This window comes from Elephas maximus, chromosome 25 (genome assembly GCF_024166365.1).
Source record: "Elephas maximus indicus isolate mEleMax1 chromosome 25, mEleMax1 primary haplotype, whole genome shotgun sequence".
Taxonomy (NCBI): Eukaryota; Metazoa; Chordata; class Mammalia; order Proboscidea; family Elephantidae; genus Elephas; species Elephas maximus.
The window spans coordinates 19,454,915-19,474,999 of NC_064843.1; the positions used below are offsets into that span (position 1 = coordinate 19,454,915).

Genomic DNA, 20,085 nt, shown 5'->3' on the forward strand with positions numbered 1-20,085 from the left:
TTAGATGATGGTATTGTGGCTTTGTAGGAAATGTCCTTATTTGTAGGAAATATATATCAAAGTATTAAAGCATGACAGGTCAGCAATTATTCTCAAATAAGTCAGGGAAAAAAAAAGTTCTCTGTGCTGTATTTACAAATTTTCTATAAATTTGAGATTGTTTCCAAATAAAAAGTTTGGGGCAGGAGGGACCTACAGAGTTCGTAGAAAAAAAGTGAGAAGAAGAATGAGATCCGGGGATGAGTGCCAGTAATATGAATGAAAACACATACACTCATAGCATTTCCTACAACTCAGCAAGACACTCCTAGGTATAAGTCCAAATGAAATATGGTCATACGTTCACCAAAAGATACGCACCCTGGAGTGTTCATGGCAGCCAAAAGCGCCAAAGAACTGGAAACAACCCAAACGTCCATCAGCAACAGGAGTAAATAAATTGTGGTATATCCATGCAATGGAATCGTACCTGGTAATAAAAAGAAACTGACACATTCAATGGCTTAGATCAGTCTCAGAGTTACAACATTGAATAAAAGAAGCCAGACACAAAAGAGTGGATATAGTGAATTCCATTTACATAAAGTGCAGAAAGGGGCACAATTAACCAGGGCTTCAAACTGGTTTGAGCCAGTTCAGTCATGGCCAACGAAGTGAAATTGCAACAGACTCGAATTTTTAAACTGTGAATTAACCAGAGCGATAACCAGAATGTGAAAAGTTACTGGTCGAAGCTCTGGAACGGGAGACTCAGAAGAGGCGTAGTGAGCCCATTCAGGAGCCTGACGCGTGACGTTGGCTTATTAGCAGGACTGTGGGGCGTCACACATTCAAAGCGGCCAGCTTGGCCGCCATCTTTGAGCAGGGCAGCGCTGTTTCCCACGCTGCCTTTCAAGAGATTTGGTTGCTCTGCAGTAGCGCACGCTGTCCTTTTGTCTAAGAAGGAGATTAAGTTTCTAGCAGGGCTTCGACCTGTAGTTTTTCCTGTTCAGGTTATCATTTTGGTTCACCCACATTTTAAAAATTCGGGTTTGTTGCCATATTGCTTCCTCGGTCATGACTGAACTGGGAAGAACTGGTTCAAAGCCCTTCAATTAATGTACACTGAAAAAAAATTTTTTTTTTTTTTTTTTTGTTAGAATTGGGATAATGAATACCCTTAGGCGGGGAGAGGTCATGAGGGGCTTTTAGGGTGTTGGAATGGTCTGTTTCTCGTTCTGGATGCTGATTACATGTGTGGGTCCACCAGGGAAAGTCACTGAGCTGTATTCCTTTGTTGTGTGCACTTTCCTGTGTCTGTATATTTCACTAATGAAAAATAACATGACAGTTCTGTGAGCCTGCATGCATATATAAAGACAGAGAGCTATCACACTGTGGTGGGGGCTTCGAGAAGTGGTTGGAATGGATTGGGGAGCAGGGAGAGAGGGGGAAAGTAAAACAATGCAATGCAGGCCTTGCAAGGACAAATGACAAGCGTGTCTTAAGAACCAGGAAGTATGCTCAGCTAACGCTGTACCTGAATTTCAAGAATAAAGGAAGGAAAAATCAGTAAAGCAAAAGTCAGTTGCCATCGAGCCAATTTCCATTCACGGTGACTCCACGTGTGTCAGAGCAGAACTGTGCTTCTTTAGGTTTTCAATGGCTGACCTTCTGGATGTAGATTGCCAGGCCTTTCCTCTGAGGTGCCTCTGGGTAGACTTGAACCTCCAACTTTTTGGATAGCAGTTGAGTGTGTTAACTGCACCACCCAGGGACTTCAAAGGAAGGAAAGAGTCCCAATTTCCACTTGTCCCCCACCATCCCTCCAGTGGGTCAGCAAGGCAGGCATGTTACCAGTCCCATTTGGCATGAAAGGACTGAGGCCTGGCTTGAATAAGGCGGCCCAGGTGGCCCAGCCTCCACTCCAGTTCTCTCTCCTACACAGCCTGCTGACCCCCACCCACCCCGCTCCCTGAGGAGCCTCTCTCCTCCCTGGTCACCTCCATCCCTGCGAAGTGGGGCTCTAGTGACAGCTATAAAAATAAAAGCTCACCCGGCCCAGCTCCTTGGCCCACAGACTCACCTCTCAGACAGCCCAGCTGGGCTGGCCCCAGGCAGGTTTGCAGAAGTGCCTAAAAGCCCTGCCAGGCTGCAGGGCCCGGTGGAGCAGATGGTGACAGTGGTAGTGGGGGCAGAGAGGTTATTCGGGGTGGCACAGGGCATCTAGCTCCAGCGCAGCTGCTGACACACTCTGTGAGCTACATCAGGGGCTGACCCTCTCCGTTTCCAGAGGGTCCCCTTGGTGGATCACATATAGGGGGTGAGGGAGAAGGTTTGGAGATCACCGAGTCAGCAGAGCAGTTACTGCTCATTCCAAGGGCCTGGATCAAGCCTGTCCTGATACACACTGAGATTTCAGAGTTACAAGGAATAGGTCTGAGAAGGGCAGGCAGAATGTTTTCATAACATCATATCTCCATGTGTTACCTCTGTAATTAAAATGAATTAAGAGAAATCCTTCCACTATATCGGAAGGAAAATATTTTTCCTAAGCAAAGAGCAGGTCCTTCATTTTTGAGCTCATGGTCAATGGTGTTCACAAGACATTCTCAGACAAGGAAGCAGGGAGGCACCACTGAAATGCAGATCACAAAACAACTCATACAGATTGATTCTGTTTTGGCATATGTGTCAGTTAGAAAGAGATTCAGCTGCCAGTAACAGAAACCCAAAATGACAGAGACCTCAATATGCAGAGGTTTATTTTTCTCTCACATAGACAAGTCCAGGCAGGCAAGGGCTGATATGATTCCACCTCCATCGAGAACCCAAGTGCCTTTTATCTTTTGGTTTCACCTCTTGCAGCATGTGGCTTCCAAAATGCAATGTTCGTCTCATGATTCAAAATGGCTGCTGAAGTTCCAGCCATCACATCTGAGCTCCAGGCAGAAAGTAGCAAGAAGCAGGGATTGCGGGTAGGGGGAGGCAAAAAGGAATGTGCCTTACAGTTGAGCCAGCCTCCTCTTGAAAGAGCTTTGCCAGAAGCCCCACCTGCAACTTACATTTCTATCTCAATTGCCATCCCTAGCTGCAAGACAAGGTGGTAAGTGTAGTCTTTTAGTAAGGCAGTTGCTCCCAACTAGAAGAGTCCCATTGCTAAGGTGGAAAAGGGTATAATAAATACCGAATAGACAAGTTTAGCCATAACAAGAAAAAAAGTAAATGCACATAGAATGAACATTCTGAAAGGAAACAGCAGCTGCCACATACTGAGTTCTCTCTACAATCACCCTTAGTGAATTAACCCAACAAATCTACAGAACACTGTGAGGAGTTTTATTATCTTTTTTGTCACAAATTGGAAAACTCAGACCCAGTGAGGTGCGTTCACTTGCCACACATTGCATAGCCAAGAAATGGTGGAGTCAGAAGTAGAACGAATGCTAGCATTCAGGCTCTGAGCACATCAAGATGCTAATCACGTTCTTAACAATTTTTTTAATATCAGTGAGCACTTATTACATGCTGCTCCTGCATTGAGTACATTGCACAGATTAACTCATTTAACGCTTATGTCAACCCTATGAGGCAGGTACTACCATTACTCCATTTTACAAAGAAGCAGAGGCACAGAGAGGTAAAGTGACTTTCCCAAGGCTACACAGCAAGGGTTCACAGTGTTTATTTCTGAATAGTAGAATTACAGGTGCTTTTTATTTCCTTTTTTTATTGATACTCTGCATTTTCCAACTCTTCTACCAAAATCGTGCATTGCTTGGAGAATCAAATAAAAAGAAAACACCCCTCCAGAGGGTCCCATCTTCCACCTGCCCCTCCCCACACACCGCAGGCTGCTGGGAGGCCTGGCCCTGCTCTCTCCAGCCTGGCCTCTCTCCCTCCACGAAGCCCTATCCCCTGCAATCACTGCTCCCCAAAGAACTCTCCCTCGCTTGGCTCCACGCCTTTGCTCCTCCTATACCCTCCTCCTGGCATGCCCACCCCTTGGTTCCTGCCTGGTCAACAGCTCCCCTGTGGCTCCAGGCCCTGGGTCAGAGGCTTCTCGCCCACGAGGTCTCCTGGCCCGGCAGGCTGCCTTTCTGTGCGCTTCACTCAATGCACTTTGCCTCCTCCTGAGAGCCAAGGGGCCTGTTTTGTTCCTTCTACAAGCTTGTCAAGGGCTTTCTGGATGCCAGGCCCTAGCAGGGACACCCTCTCGCTCATATAAAAAACAACCTCCCTTGGCCCCTGCATGGGGGTCCTGCCCACCCCCTGACTTCCTCTCCCCCACTCCTCCACCCCCTGCTCTGTTTCTGCTCCAGCCTCCCCCTACCCCCCACCCCCCCACTCCCTACCCCCTTCCCCACCCCCACCACCCTTCCCCACCCCCACCCCCAGCTTCACCATCCTCCCCCCCTTACCGAGTTCACCCCTGTCTCAGGGCCTTTGTGCCTGCTGTTCCCGCTGCCTGGAACGCTCTCAGCACCCCTCCCTGTTGCCCTTTACCCCTTACCCCCGCTTTATTTTCTTCAAGGACTTTATCACAATCTGAAATTAGCTTGCCAATTTGCTAGCTTGTGCCTCATCCATCAAAGAGCCCTGGTGGTGCAACGGTTAAATGCTCAGCTGCTAACCAAGAGGCGGCAGTTTGAATCCACCCAGTGGCTCCGCAGGAGAAAGACCTGGCAGTCTGCTCCCATAAAAAAAAAAACAAAAACACAGCCTAGGAAATCCTATGGGGCAGTTCTGCTCTGTCACATGGGGTCGCTATGAGTCGGGATCGATGGCACCTAACAACAACACACTGTCTGTCTCAACCACCGGAACTTCAGCTCCAGGAGTGCAAAGACCATCTTGGGCCCACAGGAGATGCTTGATGGATAATGGCTGAATACCTGAGTGGAAGCAACAGGTACTATTCTTGGCTCACAGGTGAGAAAGCCCAAGTCACCTGTGAGGGAGGGACAGAGCTCAGGGCTTTTCTCTGGCCCCTTCAGAAGGCATACAAGTGCGGTTTGTCCGTCTCTTCACCCCACAGTGCAGTCAGGCAGAGGGGAAAGTGGCTGAGCTTAGGGCTCAGATGGACCTGGATTCGAATCCCAATTCTGCTGCTCTCTGGCAAGTAAGGTTCTCTCTTACAGCCTCAGGCCCCCCTGCCTCCCTGCCTCGGAGGACCCGTCTTCCCCAGCCTACCCTGATCTCCCCAGGGTGTGGCTGCCCCGGGCATCCCTCACTCCCCTGTGCAAGGCCCGGCCAACACTGTGTCAAAAAACCTCCCAAGGAGGGGCTGCTGGGACTTGGTCCATTGCCAGCTCCACCCTCCAAGACCTGGGTCACCCAGGAGGTCAGCCAGGCTGAAAAGGGCTTGGCGGGGGGGGGGGGGGGAGGAGTAGCAGCAGGAAAACAGAGCAAATGGAAAGTTGGGTGGCCACGGGGGAGGCAGGAGGAGGCCTCTCAGGTTCAAATGTGAGGTGGAGGTTCAAATCTCAACTCAGCCACTATCCAGGTCTTTATGCAAGTGAGTTCACCTCCCTGTGCTTCAGTTTCCCCATCTGGGGAAGAGGGTGATAAATAGCACCAATGTCACTGGGTCAATATACGGATAAAGCCCACACAACAGCACCTGAGGCAGACAGAGCACTCAATAGCCAATAGCCACGGCTCGTCCCCACTCACACCTCGCCTAGCCGCCTAGCCTCGGTCTCTGCTCTGCGCCACCTCTGAAGGGAGGCCTTCCCAGACCTCTCGCCCCTCCCTGCCCCACTTTCCTTCCTTCAGAGCCCTTGTCTTCACCTGTCACTCGTGTCTGTCTCTCCCTATAAACTGTCACCTTCACAAGAGAACATTCTCCATCCCGGTCACCACTTGTCCCCAGCACCCAGTATAGGGCTTGGCACACAGTAGGTGCTCAAAAAATGCTTGTTGAAATAAATGAAAAAATAACTGGGCAAATAAACATCTCATGATGAGGAAAACGCAGTCTCAGGAAGGTCTGTGTGGGACTGCAGGGAGAACACATTCTTAAGGTTTTAGGAGAAAGCTTCTCCCCTTCCACCCCCATTCCTCTGGTCTCCCTTCTCTCTCCCACTCCAAATTCCGCCACGTCTAGGCTGTGCAACCTAGGACAGGTCACCTCCCCTCTCTGAGCCTCAGTTTGCTCGGCAGGAAAATGTCAGTCACAAAAGCTTTGGCCTCCAAAAGGCTGTTAAGATGGTTCAGTTGATGAATGCACCCTCAGCCCAAGGCCCCAACTTGTTGGTGGTTCCAGCTTCCATTTCCTATACCCACTTTTTTCCTTTGTAAAATCTGGATCAATGGTCCCCCTCGAGATTAGGCCACAGGGAAGACTGTAACATAACCAGGTGTAAGCATGTTTTGTCAATTCTCCTGTCCTGAGCAAACAATGGTTGGGGTTCTAGGCTCCCCACCCCCAGCTGGACATCGGATGCCCCATCTCCCTTGCTAGCCTCGGTGGTCAAATCCACTAAATGGGTCTGCGGTTAATATGACCAGCCTTCTCAGGCAGACAGAAGGATCTGAGCCAAGGGCCTGGAGTGGTGCCTTGCATGTTGTAATCGCTCAATTCACAGCCACTATTATTATTACTATGCGGAAACCCTGGTAGCATAGTGGTTAAGTACTACAGCTGCTAACTTAAAAAGTCAGCAGTTCGAGTCCACCAGGCGCTCCTTGGAAACTCTGTGGGGCAGTTCTACTCTGTCCTATAGGGTCGATATGAGTTGGAATCGACTCCACGGAAATGAGGGGTTTATTATTATTATGGAGCCCTGGTGACACAGTGGTTAAGCACTCAAGCTGCTAACAGAAAGGTTGGCAGTTGGAACCCACCAGCCACTCCACAGGAGTAAGATGTGGCAGTCTGCTTCGGTAAAGACTACAGCCTTGGAAACCCTACAGGACAGTTCTATTCTGCCCTATAGGGTCACTGTGAGTCAGAATCAACTACAGCAAAGGGTTTTTATTATTGTTACTCCCTGAGGCCCCTCTCTGGCATCCTGGGCTCCCCTTATGACCCTTCACCCCACCCCACTGTCTTTCTTGCTTCCAGATCTTTTAACGTACTGATCTCTCCTCCCTGCAAGCCCTTCCCCCCACACAGCCTAGGGATCCATCCCATGGGGTGGGAGTCACTCCATCTGTGGCATCTCCCCAAATCCTCTGGGCACAGCTCTGTCTCCAGTGCCCCCACACCAGGCCACCTAGGCCACCATTCAAGCCCTCAACCTGTTGATTAATTTTTCCCAGCCCTGTTCAGGGACAGTCAGATGGGCCCAGGTTCAAATTCCCTTTCTGTTCCTTCCAAACCGTGAAACTGTGGGCAAGTCACTTAATTCTGGCACCCGGGGTACCCGAACTTGGGGCAGAACAAAGAGCCCTCCAGGAAGGGCCCAGGATTTGGAGTTAGAGAGCGGGATTACAAACCTGGCTGTTGGCCCCAAACTCTCCTGGGAGATTAGGGAGTCAGACAGAGCTTTGTAACCAGCTGCATCCCTGCTGAACCTAGAGCATACAACCCCAGTTCTGTGGGCCTCAATTTCCTCTTTCAGAAAATAACACCTTCCAGGAGGTGCTTATGTGGGTTAAAGGAAGACGTGTGTGCGCGCACAACCACGTGTGTAGAACTGGGCACGGCGCTAGCTCCAAGGCAGCAGGGGCCTGGGGGTCACTGCTCAGCCAGGTGTTCCCTTCTTGCTTCCTTTGTCTCCCCTGCAAAATCAGTGGACAGAAGCCACCAGCTAACCCTCAGTGATAAAGGGGAGCACGGATTGATGATGTGTGGTGGGAGATTTAATTCTAAATTGTGACCCCTCCCCACCCCAGAGAGACTGAGCCGCTTCCTTTCCTAGGTTCAGTCCCCCAGCCTTTGCCCCTTAGCACACTATGGGCAGCAAAGCCAATGTGCTATCGATGGCGCTGACAGACCCCACTGGGGCCTGGGGCTGGGCTGCCCGGGACAGGGAAGAGACCAGCTCAGGGCCACAGAGTGGCAGCGGCTGAAATGAGACCATGTGACTGACCACTGTCCGGCACAGCCTCACACCACAAATGGGAGACATCAGGGAGGCTGATCCTCAGCTCCGTAATGGTGGGGCCGAGTGTCACCACCTCTGTCCCCCGCCCCACCCCTGCCTCCCACAATAAAGGACACCCAGACCCCAAAGGGAAACCATATCAGCAGTTGCTCCAGACCCTTGGCAAGCCACACGGTGGAGCCCCCACCATGCCCCCATTCCTGAACTCCTCAGGGCAGGGGACCCTAAACCAGTCTCCTGTCCACAGAGACCTGATAGTCAAAGGCTGCTCTATGGCTATAAACACAAGCCTAATAATAGTACCACCTCCCCAAAGGTTGCTGTTTCAATGAGATGGGGCGGGTCAAGGGTCTACCGGAGCCTGGTCCCTGGCAAGCACTGGCCAGGCTCGGCTGCTGCAGTGAGGACTGGGATGCCAAATGCCAGGAGCCTCCCAGTGAAAAATAATAACAAGAGCAAAGACTTATATAACACCTCCCTCGTGCCAGGCTCCGTGGGACGCCCAACGTGTATCCGCTCACCCTCAATCTAGGTCCTGTCCGCTCAGGAATTCAGTCCAGGGAGGGAATTGGTGGGGGGGGGGGCAGTGAGGAGGGGCGGGAGGGGCGGTTTCCGTCCCAGGGAGTCAGGGGCAGCAACTCCAGGTTCACACCTGGACTCAGCCACCTTCTCAAGCAGGTAAAGCCAGGCCTCAGTATCCACATCTGGGCCAAGAGGGCCCCTGATAAACCTCCTACCCCAAGGAAAAGGCACAAAACTGCAGGAACCCCCTCCCAGGACCTCCCTCTACCTGGCCGGCCTTCTTCCCTCCCCCGGCCAGGGACAGGCAAACACAGACTCTTCAAGCGCCCCTGTTTTAAAAAAAAAAAAAACACAAAGTGTTTTTAAACAGCCTGCCCCACTACACTGATCAAAAAAGCCTACCCCTGACTTGGGCCAAGCAGGACCAAGACCGGCACCCCCTCTTTCTGTGGCATCACAGGCCTGCCTGCCTAGCCCCCATAGTGGGGGATCATAGATCTCTGCCTCCCTCAAAACCCAGGCCTGGCACTAAGGACCAGAGGTCCCTGCCCCTCCCCAAGTGGACCTCTCAACCACCGGTCTCCAGCACCCAGGGGTGCTGAGTCACCCCAAAAGCCTGACCCAGCACTCTCCACCCCCAGGACCAGCACTCCCACCTCCAAGCTGACCTTGGGGGGCAGCCGGTTAAAAGCAAGCCCAGCTGCAACACCCCCACCCCGCCGCGAAAAAGCCAAAAATATTAGCAGCCCCCACAGAAACACAATCCCCCACACCAGAAAGCGAAAATCAAGTCAATCCAAAATAAAGGGGAAAAAAAATCAAAAGCCAACTACTGCCCCCAAAAGGCTTTTTTTTAACCAGTCTCAAAAAAAAAAGTTTATTAAAAGTGTTCTTACTTAATGCTTAAAACGGAAAAGATTCCCAAAATATACAGACTCCTCTTTTCTCATAGAAATAGATTATTTTTTATAATACAAAAAAAAAAAAAAGACCAAAAAAACAAAAACAACAGCAACAACCCCGTAGGAACATCTTTAAGCGATTACTCAGGGCCCGGCTGACAGTTACACGTGGGTTGCGTCAGTCCCGTGTACACACGCGTCCAGCCATGTTTAAACCGATTGCATCAACTTCGAAACCGGCCCGCCCGCCGGCGCCGGGAGAGGGGGCAGGAGAGGAGAGAGTTTATCATTCATCTGTACACATAGACGTTTCTTCTTTAAATAACACCACAGGCGGGCGCCCCAGGTGCATGTGCGGTTGGTTTGGACAAAAATATAGACAGATATATATAATAAAATATTAAAATTACCGACGAGTCCCCGCGCTGCCAAGCGCCCCAGTGCCAAAGTTTTGCCGGCGCCACCAGGGGCGGGGGCGGGAGCGCGGGCGCGGGCGCTCCCGGGAGTCTCGGCGGCTGCGGCGCGCCCGGCAGCGCGGAGGCCGGCCGGCAGGGGGACGCGCGCGGGGGCCGCGCTAGCAGTGGCCGGAGGAGGCAAGCAGGGGCTCGGGCAGCTGCTTGAACAAGTTCCGCAGGGTGCTGAGCTCGCGCGACAGCTGCTCCACCTTCTTCTGCAGCCGCTCGTTCTCGGCCGTGAGCTCCAAGACCTTGTGCTGTGTCTCCAGGTTGCGCATCTTGGCCTTGTCGCGGCTCTTGCGCACGGCGATGTTGTTGCGCTCGCGCCGGATCTTGTACTCGTCGCTGTGCTTGTCCACGGTCTTCTTCGCCTTGCTCTTGACCTGCGAGGGCGCCGGCGCGGCCCCGGGGTAGCAGGCCGGAGGGGGCGCCTTGGCGTCGGCGGGGCTTGGCGTTCCGGGCGGGCTGGACGACGAAGACGTGGAGAGGCTCCCGCTGCTGCCGCTCGGCACCGCCTGGTAGCCGAGGTAGGCGCGCAGCGCGTACGGGAAGCCCGCCGCCATGCCTGCGGCGCCGCCGCCCGGCGCCCCAGCCTCCTCCTTCCGCTTGCAGTCCGCGGGCTCGAAGCCCGGCTCCACCTTGAGCTCGGCGGGCGGCGGAGGCGGGGGCGGTGGGTGCAGGGGCGCAAAGCAGCTGGGGTGCAGCGCCCCCTTGGCGGCCCCCAGACGCCCCAGGCTCACGTAGCCGTACTCGGCCGCCTTCTTGCAGTTCTTGCCCCCGTAATCGTCGGAGAAGAGATCGGAAAGGAAGTCGTGGTGCTGCCCGGAGGAGGCGGGCGCGGGGGCGGAGGCGGGCGCGGGCGGAGCCGCCTCGAAGGTGTCCGTGGCCGTGGCCGGCGCTGGGGCCTGCGGCGCGCCCAGCGGCTCCAGGTACGGGCTGAAGTCAATGGCGCGCTCGTGCTCGCCGATACTCCCCAGCTCGCCGGCGGGGGGGCGCGGCCCGGGCCTGGCCGCGGGGGGCGCGGGGGCCGCCTTGCCACCGTACGCAGCAGCCAAGCAGTCCGCCTCGTAGTAGAAGTTGGCCACTTCCATGGATTTAAAGGCAGGCGGCGGCGGCAGGGGGAGACATGCTGGGTCCCAGGCCACCAGGCGTTGCATGAACGCGGGTGCCCGGGGAGGGGGCCTGGGGCTGCCCGCTCCGGCCGGCCCGCAGGTGGCGCGGCCTCCTGGCTCCGAGCTGTCGCCGCTGTCGCTGCTGCTGCTGCTACTACTGCCGCTGCCGCCGCTGCCGGAGTGGCCGCTATTAGTGCGGGGGCTGGCGACTGGACCCTCGGTTGGGTCCCCTTCCCGGTCCCGTGCGCGGCTCTGACTCGCTAAAGTTTCTCCCGAGCTCGGTTATTTATAAGGCGGCCCATGGCAACGGCTGCGTCACGCCTGGCAGCCGCCCCGGCCCCTCCCGCCGCCGCCGCTGGGACGCGGAGGCCACGGCCACCCGAGACCCCCGAGAGGTCGGCGGCCGGGCGAGGAGGCCGGACCCGGACCACTAGCACGCCCTCCAGGGACCCCCAGCCGGGGGGGGGGAGACCTCACGCCCCCTGCCCACACCCACCTAGCAGTCCCCGGATTGGGAGCAAGAGGGGGAGGTGCGACCCCGCCCCCGGACCGCCCCCACTGGGCTGGCGGCTGCTCTGGAAGGGGGGAATCCGGGGAGGGGGCGACCCGATTGCCTTCCCCACCCCAAACACGGCCGCGGCCCGCCCCCTGCTGGAGGAGGCGGTGGTTTCAGGATTGGCCGAGCCCAGCCCCGACGCCCCACAAAGGGGGCGCTCCACAGGCGGGACCCTCGAGACCCCGACCCCTCCACGGGCCGTATCTCTAAAGCCCTTTCCGGGGCTCAGCCCCTGCCCTAAATTTGCCCTATATCCCCAGCTGTTTGAAAAAGGAGATTCCACATTCGTGGCGACTCGCCTCTTAAAAGCACTGCAGATACGCGGACCTTCAGGTGGGGATGTGCTGGGCCGCGCTCTTCTGGGGCCAAGGCCTAGATCCGGCTGCGCCCCTCCCCAGCCCCGCCCACCGCACCTGCCCGCCCCCTTAAGCCACACCCGCGTCTTTGCCCGCCCCACCCACCCCACCCCCGACCTGGGACTCGGGAACGTATGGCGGGGGTGCTGGGCTCTACCACACTGTGTGACCGTGGGCGAGTCACTTCACGTCGCGCCTAGTCCATGTAAGCCTGTCGTTATTAACGTTATTCCCAAACATAAGGCTTAAGTTTTAAGACCGCTGGGCCCCCCATGGGAGAGAAAGGCACTCTCAGTAGAGGGTACAGAGGAGGCCCAGAAGGAACATGGCACGCCCGGGGTCACACAGCCTCATGGCCTCCATTCATCTCCAAAGAAAAGCCCTTGTCCCAGTGCCCTAAGACCTATTTGCCAACCTAGAAGCCAAAAGGAGCCTTGGTGTTTACTGAAAGGTCAGCAGTTCGAATCCACCAAACGCTCCTTGGAAACTCTATATGGGGCAGTTCTACTCTGTCCGATAGGGTCTCTGAATCCGAATTGACTCCATGGCAACAGGTTTAGAGGCCAAAAAGCCTTCTGTTTTCGAGGATCGGGGGTGAGGGGGGTTGTGAGGCCGCCTGCTGGGGGGCATGCAGGAGAGAGAAGGGACCTTCGCCATTTTACGCAAGTCCCTACTATGCGATCAGTGGACCTGGGACTCACTTTTTCACCTAAGAGCCCTGCCCAGGCAGGTGCTCTTCTGCCCTCATTTCACAGAAAGGGAACTGGGCCAGGAGTTCATACTGGATTTGAACCCAGGCCTGAGGCCCTCTGACCACCTGCCCTCTCTAGCCCCATTCCTAGGCCATTTTGGCGATTCCCTGCCTCCCTTCGCTTGGCTACTCCTGGCCCAGGCCACCAGCCCGGCAGGAGCTCCTGGACTGCCCGGGGCTGACCCCCAGCCCACTGACCCCAGCCCTGTCCCCCGCAGGCAGGCAAGCGGGCATTGCTCAACCTTCAGCGTTATCTCCTGAGCTGGGGTGACCTCCGCCCCCAAGAGCGAGAGAAATGACATCTGCCAGTGCCCTTGGGGGTGGGGGGCAGGACAGGATCAAACACTGGCCTGGCCTGGCCTGACCTGCCCGCTTTTGGGGCCTTCCCAGCAGCCTCTGGGCCAGGGAGGGCACTGAGGTCCAGAGGGGTGCAGCAACTTCCCTAGGGCCACCCAACCAGGCCACCCAGCTGCAAAGTGGGACGCTCAGGCCTCAGCTTGAGGGCCACCGCCTCCAAGAGGGCCCTCCCTGTCCCGCCCCGCAGGAACTTCCTCCTCAAACCATATCTCCCATTATCCTAGCTGCGTATGTACTTGTCTCTCTCTCCCCTGGACGGTTGGCTCCTGGCAGCCTGGAACTCCTAAGCAGGGCATGCTCAGTATTTCCCAGTGAATCGATGCATGCGCTGTTCCCCTGGACCCAAGAACACTGTTCGCCCAGCTCTGCCTCAGGCAGCTCCTTCTCACCCCTCAGGGCTCAGCCCAACTGTCACCTCCTCCTCCGAGAAGCCCTCCTTGACCACCCATCAAAAGCCCCAGCCCCTCACGCGCTCCTTTCACATCTCCCTGTTTTATTTTCCCACCCTTCTCACCTGTCCTTGCTTTCTGTGCCCACTGCCCCCTCCCCATGTCAGCCCCTCCAGGGCAGGGATTTTTGTCTGCTTTGTTGGCTGTCTCCCCAGTGCCTGGTACACAGAAGGTGCTCCATGACTGAACGAATGAATGGAGGTGGATGTGGAGAAGAAGGTGAGACTCCCCATTTCCTGGACTGTGTGACCTCAGGCAGGATGGCTGCCCTCTCTGAATCTCAGCCCCCACCCCAGCCTCTCAACACTCTGGGGAGATACAGTGAGGCCTGGGAGGCCTGGAGCTAACTGGGGGATTGCTGTGCGTTCTCAGGCAAATCTGCCTTCTCTGAACCATATCGTAAGCTCTTTGTGTGTATTGACTCATTTAACCCTCCTAATTTGTAAGAGGCAAGTCCTGTTATTATCTCCACTTTACAGATGAGGAAACTGAGTCCCAGGGGAGCTAACTGTGCCTGCTCCAGGTCACATCAAAGGGGTGGGAAGGGATAAAAATCTTTCCAGCCTAACTTTCCTCTTTGGATTTGTAATAAATCGCAACAGGTCGGGTGCTGTGAACCCCATTTTCTGGATAGGAAAACTGAGGCTCAGAAAAGGGTGATCCAGGGTCAGAGTGAGTCAGGTGGCCACCTGGATGCTGGGGACCAGCACCCAAGGACCAGATCCCGCCCCATCCAGGTGTCTGACCCCACCTGAGGCATGGCGACCCAGGCCAGATTCCCCACTGGCCAGTGAGATCAGTAGCAGTTCCCACCCCAGTGCCAACCCAGGTGTCCTGCAGGGAGGCTACGTGCACAGGTGACGTAAGCCCTTGTTTTTACAAGGCTCATTGCTCAACAGGTCTTGCCTCCTGCCCCACCATTAATGCTCAATCTTTCCCCAGGGAAGGGGCTGCCGGGGACTCTGAACCGCCATGGCCCAGAGGCCAGGAAGACGCCAGAGTGGCTATGTGGGACCGGCCACTTTGGGCCTGCAGGCAGTGAGGACACAAGAGACCGGGATCCACCTGGGGTCACACACAGTGACCCTTTCCAGTTACCATCCCACGTGGTTTCTGTAGGAACCTGGGGCCAGACAGGGTCTCAAACCTAGCCAGCCGGTCAGAGCCAATCCACAGCTGAGTTCAGAGTGGCCCCATAGTGGTTTGGTTTTATTTTGTTTTTTAAGTGGATTTATTGCCAACATTTAAAAATCAGAAGACTTCACACCAAAATTCAAATTTCTGGATTCTCTTTTTTCAAACCAGAAGCTGTGGACTGGACCCACATAGCCTCACAGTGATGGGCAGGAGCCAGGCAGGGGCCACGGCCCAGGACATGGATGCACGCCGCCTGTGCTCCCAGACAGCTTCTCAGAATTCCGTCTTCCCATTCTCAGCCGCTTATCCTTAGCCCCATCTTCAGGAGGAGAAACCCCAGGCAGCTTGCCCAAGAGGAGAGTAGTAAAAGTAGAATAGGAAAGCAGAAGGTCAGCAAAAAAGAGAAAGACTCTCAACGAGATGGACTGACACAGTGGCTGCAACAATGGGCTCAGACATAACAACTAACAACAGTAAAAGTATCAGCGGAAGGGCTTAGAAATCCGCCGGCAGGCAGGAAAATAAGGCAAAACATCAGGCCATTAATTGAGGCCGTCTCTAGTGGGGGTGGGACAAGAGGGTGAAGGAGGTTGGATTGTTTTCCTGCTCTGGTCCTTGCAGTGGAATTTTGACCACGTCTGGTGTCCCCTCTGGGCCTCAGTTCATGGTCTGTAAAAATGAGGATGAGGATATCCCCTCTCTTGGGGGTTCTGGGCCTATTGCATCCCCCCCAACACATGAGTCAAATCAGACCTCTCTTTAGCCCCACAAAGGGTTCGACTGCTACAAGTCATGAAAACCTCACAAAACAGTAAACACTGGGGAAACTGAGGCTGAGAGAGGGCTTCCCCCAAGATCACAGTGAATTAAAAGCCAGGTCCCCTGATTCTAATGTCCAGGATTTTTCCCCATCACGTCTCCTCTCTGAGGCCTCAGTTTTGCCATCTGCCAAATGGGACGAGGAGTAGATCCCTGAGGGCTGTCAGGCCCGAAATCCACAAATCTGGGATTTTGGAATCCTCAGAGCCACTGAAGGAGCCCTGATGCAGCCGTGGTTAAGCACTCAGCTGCCAACCAAAAGGTTGGTGGTTCAAACCTACATGCGGCTCCTCTGGAGAAAAGACCTGGCAATCTGCTCCCGTAAAGACTGCAGTTTAGGAAACCCTGAGGAGCAATTCTACTCTGTCCTATAGGGTCATTTTGACGGCACCACCGGCAGAGCCTCTCAGGCTAGCCAGTGAAAATTGTCTGTGCATATGCTGTCACCTTGTGGCAACCTCAGGGACTGCAGAGTCAATTTAAATGAATCCTCTGGATTGAGGCCCCTGGGTGGCACAGTTTGCACTTGACCACTAACCTGAAGGTTGGCTGTTTGAACCCACCCAGTGGTGCCACGAAAGCAAGGCCTGGAGATCTGCTTCTGTAAATATCACAGCCAAGAAAACCCCATGGAGCAGTTCTACACTGTAATACATGATGTATCATACATGAGGTTGCCAAGAGTCAGAATCAACAGCAACGGGTTTGGTTGTTTTTGGTTTGATTGAGGACCTGCTGGACTCAATTGTGACTCTGGGATACAGAGAGGCCAGCACTGTGAGCATGATAGATGCTTACAAGACATAAGCAGGCCACTCGATAAAATAAAAAGTTCCAGCAAACAGACAAAACGGTGCCCAGCCTTCACGCAGTCATTCATCAACTATTTCTTCGCACCTACTATGGTTCAGTCTCTGGAGAAATATTCATAAACAAGACAGAAGGGGTTCCAGTTCTCATGGAGTCAACATTCCTGTGGGGGAAGGCAGACGATAAACGAGATAATGAGTAAAGCGTGCGTTGTATTAGAGTCTGGTAAGCAAGACAGAAGTACAGCAAGGAAGAGGGTGCTAGAATGCAATTTTAACTTTTGATCAGAGTGGTCAGGGACGGCCTCGCTGAGGTGATATTTGAGCAAAAACCTGAATGCAGTGAGGGAGAAGCCATGCAGATATCTGGGCAAAAGTGTACCAGGCAGGGGAAACAGCAAGGGCAAAGGCCCTGGGGTGGAGCCAGCTGGCCCTGCATAGCTGTTGTGGGTGGAGTAAGGGAGAGAAGCAGGAAATGATGTCAGAGAAACAACAGGGACTACACTGTGCAGGCTTTGTGGGCCAGCTGAAGACTTTGGCTTTTACTCTGGGTGAGCAGGACCATGGAGGTTCTGGGCAGAGAAGAAACGGATCTGACTTAGGCTCTAGTAGGATCCCTCTGGCTGTGTGTGGAGACTGGACTGTAACGGAGGTAAGGGCAGAGCAGGGGGCCCAGGGAGGAGGCAACTACAACAGTCCGGGCAGGAGCTGATGTGGACCCGACCGTGGTGGTAGAATGAAGGTGGGAAGAACCCAGTGCCGTCGAATCAATTCCGACTCATAGCAACCCTCTAGGACAAAGTAGAACTACCCCATAGAGTTTCCAAGGAGCGCCTGGCGGATTCGAACTGCTGACCCTTTGGTTAGCAGCTGTAGTGCTTAACCACTACACCACCAGAGTTTCCAAAGGTGGGAAGAAGTGGTCATATTCTGGATCTATTTTGAAGGTAGAACTAAGGATTTGCTGAGGGACCCGACTGTAGAACAGCCTCACAATGGACCATCCCACAGCCATTCAAAAGGGCAAGGTGGATGGTCATCTTTTGACATGGAAAGATGTCTAGCAGCGTTGTTAGGTGAAAGAAGAGCAAGGCAGAGCAGTACCTGGTGGTCCTGTTTGTCTGGGAAACCTTCCACCACTAGCTAAAAATTGTAATGTGAATAACACCCAGTGCTGATGAAAGTGTGGATAAAGCAGGTACTCTTACACCCTTTGAGTGGCCATAAAAAAGTGGCACAACCTCAAAAGGCAATTTGGCCATAGCTATCAAAATAGGAAACACATTTGATATGCTGGACATTTGTACTATAGAGACACACACCAGCATAAAGACATATGAGCACTGTAATAGCTAAAGCTTGGAAGATGACATCAGTGGCCGTCGCTGCTAGGGAATACTATGCAGCTGCTAGAAAGAATGAGGTAGCTCCGTGGGAGAGGATCTAGACCATCGCTGTCCAATAGAACTTTCTGGAATGATGGAAATATTCTATATCTGCGCTGTACTAGCCACATGTGACTACTGAGAACTTGAAATGTGGCTAGTGTGACTGAAGAACTGGATTTTTCACTTTATTTAATTTTTAATTAATTTCAGTTTAAATAGCCTCATGTGGATAGTGATGACTGGATTGCATAGCGCACATCTAAAACAATCTCCAAGATCTATCATTAGGTGAAAGGGCCAAGTGCAGAACAGGAAATGTGGTATGTATATATGTGTGTGTGTGTCTGAGGCCAGTCAACAGGCCAGCCTGGATTCAAGGGGAGAGAACTAAGCAAGGGCATGCATACAGGGAGGCTGGTTCACAGGCAGCCACCAAAATAAGTCTAACACAGGAGAGCGTGGGGGCTGAGGGCAGAAGTGGGAGGGAGACCTACCTTCTTTTGTCACTTAGAATGTTCACCATGCATTTTGACCCAAGGCTCTAGAGTGGAATCCTGACCAAAGAGGGGGTATCATGCAGAACAGAACTTCAAATTCTCATGGAATCCAGCCTTTCTGGAGCCATTGAGGCACAAAACTATTGCCCTGAGATCATCTTTAAACCTTAAACCAAAAATATCCCCCTGAAGTCTTCTTTAAACCAAACAACTGTTTAGTTTAATTAGTACAGAGAGTCTGCCTTGAGCATTGTGCTCTTTTAAGAACTACCTGTATGGGATTAAATTGACAACAGCAACTCAAAGGGTTAAATAGGAAACTTAGGGGCCAGTGAGTATATGTTAATGGCGGAGATACAATTCAGAAAAAGAGGGTGAGAATGGTTGCACAACTTGAAGAATGTAATCAACGTCACTGAATTCTACATGTGGAAATTGTTGAGTTGGTGTTATGTTTTGCTGTGTATATTTCCAACAACAATTTAAGAATAAAAGAATGTTCCCCACAGTCATGTGTGACATTATTGCTTGTTTGAGTCTGGCAAGCTATACACTGCACTGTCCTGCCTCCACGCCTTTGCACGGGCCGACTCCCTGCCCGGACACCCTTCCTGTCCTTCTCCAGCTGTAGAAATGCCCAGGGAAGCTTTGCCTGAATGCCCACGTCAGCCTACTTAGTCTTCCACTACACTCGGTGCCTCTAGGCCTTACTCAGCCCTACTGGAGTTAGTTCTGTATATTCTCCCTTCCCTGGGAACCCCTCAAGGTCAGCCCAATCTAGGTCACCCCTGCCCCCCTACACATGCACACACACAATGGAATCACGTAGGAGCTGAGTAGGTCCTCAGTGTTTTGGGGGCCCAATCCAGGACAAAAACATTGGCTTGACCCACACCCCACCCCCTTCCACCTTAGACCTGCCAGACTCCAGTGGGCACTCATGGTTGTACTGCCTAGAATAGCCACCAGGTGGCACTAGAGGCCAGCCACCAACCTCTGCAACGCTGCCTACCTGAGGGTCCATGACCCCAGGCAGGCGACTCCAAGCTCAGGGCTTTCTTGTTTTAATTTTGATTCAATGTGGGCTTTTTTTTTTTTTTTTTGGTGGCAAAATATATAACAACAAAAAAAGTTGCCAGTTTAACCATTTCTAGTGGACAATTCAAGTGACATGAACTATATTCACCATGTTGCTACTACCATCACCACCATTCATTTCAAAAGTTTTCCATCACCCCAAAGTCAGTGCCCTTTAAGCATTAACCTCTCATTTCCCCTCCCTCCTGTCCCTGTTAGTTGTTGGTGTTGTTAGGTGCCATTGAATCTGCTCCGACTCATAGTGACCCTATGTACTACAGAACGAAACACTGCCTGGTCCTTCACCACGATCACAATCTCTGTTATGCTTGAGCCCACTGTTGCAGCCACTGTGTCAATCCATCTCATTGAGGATCTTCCTCTTTTCACTGACCCTATACTTTACCAAGTATGATGTCCTTCTCCAGGGACGATACCTCCTGATAACACATCCAAAGGATGTAAGACACAATCTTGCCACCCTTGCTTCTAAAGAACATGCTGGTTGAACTTCTTCCAAGACAGATTTGTTCGTTCTTTTGGCAGTCCATGGTATATTTAATATTCTTCGCCAACACCACAATTCAAAGGTGTCGATTCTTCTTTGGTCTTCCTTATTCACTGTCCAGCTTTCCAATGCATAAGATGTGATTAAAAATACCATGGCTTGGTTTAGGCGCACCTTAGTCTTCAAGGTGACATCTTTGCTTTTCAACACTTTAAAGAGATCTTCTGCAGCAGATTTGCCCAATGCAATGCGTCTCTTGATTTCTTGACTGCTGCTTTTATGGGTGTTGATTCTGGATCCAAGTAAAATGAAATCCTTGACAACTTCAATCTTTTCTCCATTTATCATGATGTTGCT

At 52.9% G+C, this 20,085-nt stretch overlaps 2 protein-coding genes across 5 annotated transcripts; one reads left to right on the forward strand and one right to left on the reverse strand.

Moving 5' to 3' along the window:
- Positions 1–9,418: 9,418 nt before the first annotated feature.
- On the reverse strand, positions 9,419–11,286 carry CEBPB (CCAAT enhancer binding protein beta). Its single transcript, XM_049868928.1, has one exon. It carries the CDS (start codon positions 11,067–11,069, stop codon positions 10,032–10,034), a length of 1,038 nt encoding a protein of 345 aa, XP_049724885.1. The 5' UTR covers positions 11,070–11,286; the 3' UTR covers positions 9,419–10,031.
- Positions 11,287–11,324: 38 nt separating this feature from the next.
- Positions 11,325–18,741, forward strand: LOC126067222 (translation initiation factor IF-2-like). Of its 4 annotated transcripts, XM_049868930.1 has the most exons (3): positions 11,325–11,913; positions 13,601–13,712; positions 14,436–18,735. In XM_049868930.1, the coding sequence occupies exons 1-2, from the start codon at positions 11,325–11,327 to the stop codon at positions 13,678–13,680; spliced, it is 669 nt and encodes a 222-aa protein (XP_049724887.1). In that variant the 3' UTR covers positions 13,681–13,712; positions 14,436–18,735. The 4 variants fall into 4 exon arrangements, 2 of the variants coding, with proteins under 2 accessions (XP_049724887.1, XP_049724886.1); XR_007515361.1 differs by having other exon boundaries at positions 11,325–13,712; positions 14,799–18,741; XR_007515360.1 differs by having other exon boundaries at positions 11,325–13,712; positions 14,436–18,740.
- Positions 18,742–20,085: the final 1,344 nt, after the last annotated feature.

Excerpts from the sequence above, each read along its gene's own strand:
- LOC126067222 (XM_049868929.1), top strand. The coding sequence starts at position 11,325 with ATGGCAACGGCTGCGTCACGCCTGGCAGCCGCCCCGGCCCCTCCCGCC. Across the intron at positions 11,914-13,600 it reads GCAGATACGCGGACCTTCAG|CCCCTCCAGGGCAGGGATTT; the intron begins GTGGGGATGTGC and ends TCCCCATGTCAG.
- CEBPB (XM_049868928.1), bottom strand. The coding sequence starts at position 11,069 with ATGCAACGCCTGGTGGCCTGGGACCCAGCATGTCTCCCCCTGCCGCCG.